The following is a 7,913-nucleotide window of genomic DNA, read 5'->3' as shown; positions in this document are numbered from 1 at the left end:
TATTTGTAATGAAATTAGATACTTAGCTGATAGATTAGAGACTTGTATAATTATTAAATGTCATAAGGATAGAGTTAAGAGTGCTCATGATTTAGCTTGTCATGCTAGGAGACATTGGGTAATATTTCTGCGGCAACATTTGTGTAAGACCGCCTTACCGAAAAGATCGCTTTAATTGCTTAACTAATTGTTTCCATTGCTTAATTAATTGGTTCTGTTGCTTAACTAATTAGTTTCAGCGCTTAACTAATTAGTTTCTTTGCTTAACTAATTGGTTTCAGTGTTTAACTAATTAGTTCCAATGCTTAACTAATTAGTTCCGGTGTTCAACTAATTAGTTTCATTGCTTAACTTATATGATACCAAGGTGGCCTTTTGTGTAAGACCGTCTTATATAAAAATTTGTGATATTTCTCAATGTTTTTCCTGTTTGTAATTTCTGCCAAAAAAAAGAAAAAAAAAGAGTTGCCTTTTCAGCTTCCACAAAAAAAGAAAAAAAAAGAAAAAAAAAGGCGTGCCATTCTATTTGCCCATCCCGTGCTGTTTCTACGCTCTGCATTCCTTGCCTCCTCCTTTAATGGCTGCTCTCTTCTTCCCATTTTCCATTACTTCTGCTCACTTAACACCTTTTTCCTAAATGTTTCCTTTTTTCTCTCTCCTACAACCTTCAATGCTCTTCAAATTATGATTACACTCAATTCTGGAAAAATAACATTAAAAGGTAAGAATTTCTCTAATTTATGCTGTATATATTTACACATTAACTTCAATTTTCATCTTATTTTCTGAAATTCTCTATTTCTGCAAATTTTTAAGTTCTAAATTCGAGCTGCATAATCTTTCACTTTGTTTCAATGGTTAGATTAAAGCTGTTATTGTTACAAGTGTAAATTTGATGATCTATTTTTTGAATTTTGAGAAGATTGGACTGGGTTTAGCCTTTTCTTGAAAATATGTGAACTTAGAATTCATTTTATTATAAAAATTTGTAGTTTTCCTGGGTTTAGGTTTACTATTCCATTGTCATAATTGTTTAGCTTATGCAGTACTAGACAAATGGGTTCAATTTTGAAAATGGGTTTTTTATTCTGTTGAATTTGATTGTAAATATCTATGTATTCTGCCCGAAATTCTAGGGATTTTGTCAGGTTTTATTTTCAAAACTATTTATTCTGTTTTTAAATTTCCTGTATCCTCAAATCTTTGTTATTTATGGTTTACATGATTTTCCTTCCTAATTGGTGTGTTTATTGCTTAAAAATAGTTAGAATATCGAAAATAATACAATGAAGATGTAATTGTGGCGAGGGCTACTAGTGATATAATTGCCTAATTTTGTTGTATAAGACAGGAGATTAATTGTGGCAATAAAGCATGGATAATTTGTTGAACTAAGTAAATATTTAGAGATGTCGCGACCTTCCCAACTTCCACCACGGTGCCCATTGCAAAAGAAGGCTGCTGCACGGAAAACCCTCGAACCGAGCTCGAATAATTGTCGAGGATTTAATAAGTCAGGCGGTAGGCATCAACGATCATTGTCTCAAAGTTCAGTGTTTGAGGAACAGCCAGCATGGATTGATGATTTGCTCAGTGACTCGGACTCAGTTCCCGAAGGGATTTATCACTGCCGGTCTGCTAGTGATTCGTTTACTCTTTTGGATAGCATTGTCCCAAACATGCTTCTATCTGAGGAAGGCTTTGTTGATGATGGTAACATATTGGGGTCTGGTTGTATATATGGCCCCAATTCTCCCCGTCGAAGATCCAATCTAGAGTTTACGGATAACACGGTGCTTTTGGCCATGTCTGATTATGTTAATCAGAGTCCGATGCAGTTTGTTGACGAGATTCCCCGGAGTCCTTTTGACTTAAAGGATCACTTTTGTGATTCCCCCAATTACTTCAGTATTGATGCAAAAACAGGAAAGAGGTACTATATTTATATATATATAATATATATTTTTTGGCTTAGTCATGTACTCTGTAGTCTGTACTCATGTTATGCATATGCTCTAAAGGTTTAATACGAATACCCTGTTAGAAGATATTGTTTACAATTTTTATCAAGTTATACACTTATACATCTCTTTTATAGAATGACTTCTTTCTGGTCATTCATATTTGAAAATCTAGAAGATTGATATAGGTTCATAAACTGTGTTGATTTATCACTTGCAGGCACCCAGGACAACGCTCCAGGGCTCGCAAGCTTCAGTACATCGCTGAACTGGAAAGAACTGTAAATGTATTCCAGGTACAGTAGGGAGTCATAATTCATTATTCGTTGTTTTCTAGTACGTAGTATGACATGGTATCCTGGCTTACAGTGTGCTGGTTATCTCTTCTTTGTGCTACTAGTAAAGAAACAAAAAATCTTTCTTTTTGCAAAACATTTCTCTTGTTCGGTGATTCTTTACTGAAATAATCTACCCAGCTTATGAATATGATTCACTCTTAGTTGCTGCAGTGAAAGTGCTTTAAGTATCTTTTTTTCGCTATTATGCCAAGATCAGCAGTATTCTATTATTCTCCATGGCTGCATCTGCTAGAACATTGTGGACGTGTTTCTTAATAGTTTATGTTGTTTGCCTAGCTTTTCTCTCTGACTCATAATGAATTTTAAGCAATCTAGTAAGGGTTAGGATACAAAATGCTTTTGATTGTTATGGCTAGAATCGTACCCACTGTGGGTTTAGTAAAGGTTTTGAAAATTTTCTTTTTGACTTCCTATATAATTTTTGACCTCCAAAAATAAATGTATTCGTTTGGTGAATTAAATGAACCAATTGAAAAGAAACAACCATATGCACCAGCAGAACTGGAGAAACGCAAATCACTTAATCGACAAAGACATTTAGAGTTGTGCAATTTATAATTATTCACCCCACTACAATAAAAAAGCTATATCCACTTTTTTAGGATGCATAATGTCCTTTCTAGTTTCATTTCTAATCGACTCCTTACAGTACTGTTAGGGTGGGTTATCCTTTGTGCAGGCTGGATATGAGTTTAATAATATCAAGTTAGTCATACTCTCCTAAATCATACTTCATAATAACTTTTAGATATACCTTAGATGTTTGGACTTTTTTGAGCTAAATACAATATAATACTGATAGAATGAGGTTTAAATTCATGAATTTGAAGAAGCCCAGTAAAGGCTTAAGGATTTAGAATACATTTGTTCATGTTCATCTTCTTATTTGTTGGATTTTCAAGTGAAGTTTAAGGTGTCCTTTATCAAATTTTTTTTTTTGAATGAAGGCATATATGTCAAATTTTGATGGAGCCAAATATTCGTTTGTTCTTTTGGCTTTGGGATAAATCAAAATGGCTCTTAAAACTTCTTCGCTTTCTTTCCATGAAGTAGAAGATGGTCGTCCCGTTATCGTCCCATTATCGCTTTTGGATCAATTGGAAACAACCCCCTGCATTTACATTTACATGGGTAAGGTTGCTCACGTCCGACCCCCCTTATCCCGCTTGTTGCGGGAGCCTCTTTGAGGCAATGGGTTAATGATAATGATAATGAGTGAAGGCAAATATATTTCTAATAGCTTTTCTTTTTCCGTGAAATTTATGTGGAAGTTTTGATTTTTACCACCTTTTATGTCACTTTTTGAGACTTATCACCTTCAAAAATTATTTTGAAAATTACCACCATAATTGTTCAAAACCTTTGAAAATCACCACTACTTAAAGGTTTCTGTTAGTATCTCCGTCAAGTGGGACCCACCTGACCGATATTGTTCATTTCCCTTTATTTCCACGAATTCACTATTTAACTAACTTTACTCACCATCACCATCCATATTCATTTTTCAATGTCGCTTTAATTTTCAATCACCTACACAAATCATGTTTATTACTATTTTTATTTTTATACCAGATCAAATAGTTGATAATAACAACTAACTAGGCTTCAATTTACTGAAAATTAAAAAGCGCCAATTTAATTCAATCGAAGAATTCTAGTTTTACTGAAATGTAAAAATGAGTTTATTTTATACAAATGATATCATTTAATCCATAATTGAGTGGTTAACAACCCTAATTACTGCTAACTTCCCCAGGATCTCCCAACAAATCACATTCAACAAAATCCTATTCAAAGTTTTAGTCTGAATTACTTTGTGTTTTGGTGGGTACATTTCATATTTGACATAGTAAAATAACGAAGAGAATGAAATGAAGCTATAAATCATGGTTTATAAGAAGAAAAAAAGAGGTAAATGAAAAACAATCAGGTGTTTGGACCCCATTAGACGGAAAGGTTAACGGATACCATTATAGATGATAATTTTCAAAGTTTCTAAAAGTTAAGGTGGTAATTTTCAATATTATTTTTTGAAGTGTTAAGTTTCATAAAGTGACATATAAAATGTGGTAAAAATAAAAAAATCCATTATTTAAATATTATGACCAGGTCCTTTGATTTTATGTGAAGACTTGAATTAAGAAGTGTTTTTTTTTTTAAAAAAAAGTTTATTATTTCATTTCTTGGAATGCTCGTGTTCTTGACATGTTTATGGTTTATTTTCAATTGTGGTCCTGATTCTTGGCATATAATCTTAATGACCAATGAGAGTCGATTAGGAAATATTATGAAAGTCCTTGTTAAATTGTTAGTTTGTTAAATTCCAAATTCCTTCTCTGAACTGAATGCAAACTCTTAGTAACCACATTGCTTGTTGATGTTCATGGTCTGTTCCTCTATGTAAGGTGCCATTTCCTTGCTTCCTTTATCATGTTCTTCAGACTTACCAAAAGTAGCAGATTCATTAGAATAATCCAGCATTGTTACATTAAGCCTTTTTTAGGTTTAAAAAGTTTATTGAAGTGTCAGATATGTGTTGGCTATATAACTCAGACTTGGGTATCTGTGTCTTATACGGGTCAAATACTCCAACTCTGCTATTTGTGGATAGTTTTCAATGATTTTGGCCAAAAGTATAAGTGTCGAAGTATCACACCCGTATTGGAGGGTCGAGGATCTGAGACGGGTACTCATGGTGAAATGAAGAATCAGTGTAATGTAATGTTTCGGAAATGGTAGCAACAGGAAAAAGTAAAGAAGCCAGTAGAAATGTACCCGGACAAGGGTGAGAGCAATTTGTCCCTAGGTGAAGCCCTATTCTTCAAGGTGGAGTGATGCTCATACACTGCTTAAACTTTATTCTCATTACTTTTCTTCTTTCCCGCTGTTGGGTACATGTCCTATACTCTAAGGGACTTAAGTACTTGGATATGATCCTTCCAATATATCCAACTCAACTGCTCACTCTCCTTCAACCACCATTTGTTAACGTCTTACGATTCAAGGAGACTCATCCCAAAGTCCAAGTCTGTGCTGAGAGTACTTTTAACTGATAATATAAATGCTTGCTACATGTGGATAGATTGATGTCACCTTACATACTTCCCCAGGCAGGACACCTGTAGATACCAGAAATGTTTGACGAATTCTTTAGAAATTTTAACTATTATGCACGACTTTTAACAAAATATTTATTTCGTAGCGTGATTTCTTTGTAACTTTGTATGTAACCTTGAAAGTTTGTGGCGGATCACTTGGTTGTAGACTTGTAGTCAGCTGTTGTCTAATTTGTACTTTTCTTTGACTTGTTGCTACTCATGTTGAAAAATCAGAACAAATGAAACAATGAGACAGGATATCGATCTTGTCTTCTGCGGCATGCCTATTAGGTCATCTATCTTGAAGTTTTAACTTCCATGTCTCTTTGTTTCATTATATTGTCTGCTCAGGCTCTTTTCAAGGACCATACTGAACTTGTACAAAACTATGTTACTTTGAAACTTCACTCTTAATAAAATCTCTGAAGTTCTACTATGATATTCTGCTTTTCCGTTAGAAAGGAATATAATGAACAATCCAGCAGAACTTTGAATCACAGTACTGAGATTAAAGGTTTGTGTGGGTGTATTTTCTTTCCTCTCCTTTTGATCAGGCCTTTTTAATAATTGTTTTGTGTTGTGTGCAGACATTGGAATCAGAGTTAGCGGTCAGGGTTTCTGCATTGCTTCAGCAAAAAGCTGCTTTGTTACTGGAGAATAACAAGTTGAAGCAGAAAATGACATTACTACAGCAAGAAAAACTGCTAATGGATGGTAAACTACTCCTTATAACTTCACCATTAAATCATCTGTAATGATATCATATTACAGCGTGAATGACCTCTGCTTGAAAGTAAAATCTCTCTTCATAACTACATATTCACGTCTCCCTGTGCGTTTTGCCCTTAAAAACCTTCAGACCAATTGACAATTGGTCTTGTCTCTGAATAAATGCTGAAACAATCAATTTTTTTTATCCCTCAAATTTATAGCTCAATTTTCTGATACAGTAAAGTTTTACTCTCTTCACTTCTCAAATTATGCCTCTTCAAAGGCCTTGCGTGCAATTTTTTTCGTCTAGGACCAGACAACAGATTCAGAATGAATGAATTTTTTCTTGAGAAAATAATCTTATTGGAAACTAAAAATACCAGGATGATGCAGAATGAATTTTTTCTTGACAACAAAATAATGTTATTGGAAACTTTGGAGAATGCCTTGTTACGGTATATAATGTGAAACTTACACCAACCTAGGCTAACTTTGGAGAATTTGTAGTTTATTTTTTTGTTTATGTTTGGTGATGATATTACCTCAGACAGCTTATGAATTTATTTTGACAGGAGAATATCAGAACCTGAGGGACGAAGCTGAGATGCTGAAACTGGGCTTGGCAAAATCTGTAAGCAGTAGTAAGATTCGCACATCTGTTGATGCAAACAATTCTGACTCTACAAAAATTACATGGCAGAGTTTGGATTGGACAAAACTTCACATGTGAAGCTGAACTCTCAAGGATAAGTTACTGTTACTTTAGTTTTCTTTGATCGAGTATTTGTGATCAAAAGAAAATGTTATTATTTCCTACTGCAGCCTTTATGTGAATCACTTCCAAATATTTTTGTTTTTTGGGAACTCATTTCTCTTCAACCTCCAAGCGCCAAGATTCAAGAACATAGGAGTGAACACAGGAAGTACCATAGGAACCATTACCAAGGTATTTGATGTGCTATAGGAGACTTGTTATTATCTTTTCTATGTGGATTTTAGTGTTTTACAATAACTTCATCTTTTGTACGGAGTACTATTTTATGCATGAAAATAATTTTGAATTAATCTTAAGTGACGGAGTGCTTCTTTTTCCAATCCGGGGAACCAAAATTGATTACTTTTAATGCTCTTTCTCAACCTATGATAACTATATGATAACTATATGTTGTACAGTTTTGCAATTTCGGTTTTATTTTCTTTACTTTAGTTATCAAAGTAGCATTATTTTTTTGTTGCTTACTAGCTGATATAGTTAAAGCTTATGTATTTTTTTTATAAAACCTTTTTTTATACAAGGTATAATACAAATACATAAAGTATAACTTATTCAACAAAATTCATAAACCGACAGGCTAATCTAGTTTCTCCTATCAAATTGGTCCTCACTTCAATCACATTCAATCCTTATCTCAACTTTTTGAACTTCAGAGCTTGGTTATCACAACCTCACAACGACCTCTCAATATTCTATTTTCATGTGACAAATTATGAGATTGTTTATGTAAGAAAGTTCAAGGTAAATTTTGGCAAATTTGTCGAAAAATATACTTTCTCCGTTCTGCAAATGATGCATCATTTCTATTTGCACGTATGCCAATACGCTTCTTTGAACATTAATATCTCTAAATGCGTATAAGTAAAAATTATAAAAAGTTGATATTTGGAATCCTTGCATTAATATGAATTTAACAAAATCTCACTTGACTATGTTTTTTCTTACACAATAGTGAAAAAATGATTGTCAAAGTTGATTGATGAATAGTGCGCAAATGAGAAACGATGCA

General features: G+C 33.5%; 1 protein-coding gene across 2 annotated transcripts; it reads left to right on the top strand.

Annotated features, from left to right (window-relative positions):
- The first annotated feature begins 304 nt into the window (after positions 1-304).
- LOC110796393 (uncharacterized protein At4g06598) lies at positions 305-7,224 on the top strand. 2 transcript variants are annotated; one of them, XM_022001451.2, is made up of 5 exons: positions 305-721; positions 1,352-1,933; positions 2,182-2,257; positions 6,006-6,132; positions 6,702-7,224. In XM_022001451.2, exons 2-5 carry the CDS (start codon positions 1,410-1,412, stop codon positions 6,857-6,859), a joined length of 885 nt encoding a protein of 294 aa, XP_021857143.1. In that variant the 5' UTR covers positions 305-721; positions 1,352-1,409; the 3' UTR covers positions 6,860-7,224. The 2 variants fall into 2 exon arrangements, with proteins under 2 accessions (XP_021857143.1, XP_021857142.1); XM_022001450.2 differs by having other exon boundaries at positions 1,348-1,933.
- The last annotated feature ends 689 nt before the right edge of the window (positions 7,225-7,913 follow it).

The sequence above is a fragment of the Spinacia oleracea genome, chromosome 4 (genome assembly GCF_020520425.1).
Source record: "Spinacia oleracea cultivar Varoflay chromosome 4, BTI_SOV_V1, whole genome shotgun sequence".
Taxonomy (NCBI): Eukaryota; Viridiplantae; Streptophyta; class Magnoliopsida; order Caryophyllales; family Amaranthaceae; genus Spinacia; species Spinacia oleracea.
Note: the sequence above shows the minus strand (reverse complement) of the source record. Positions and strands in the feature narration are given on the sequence as shown.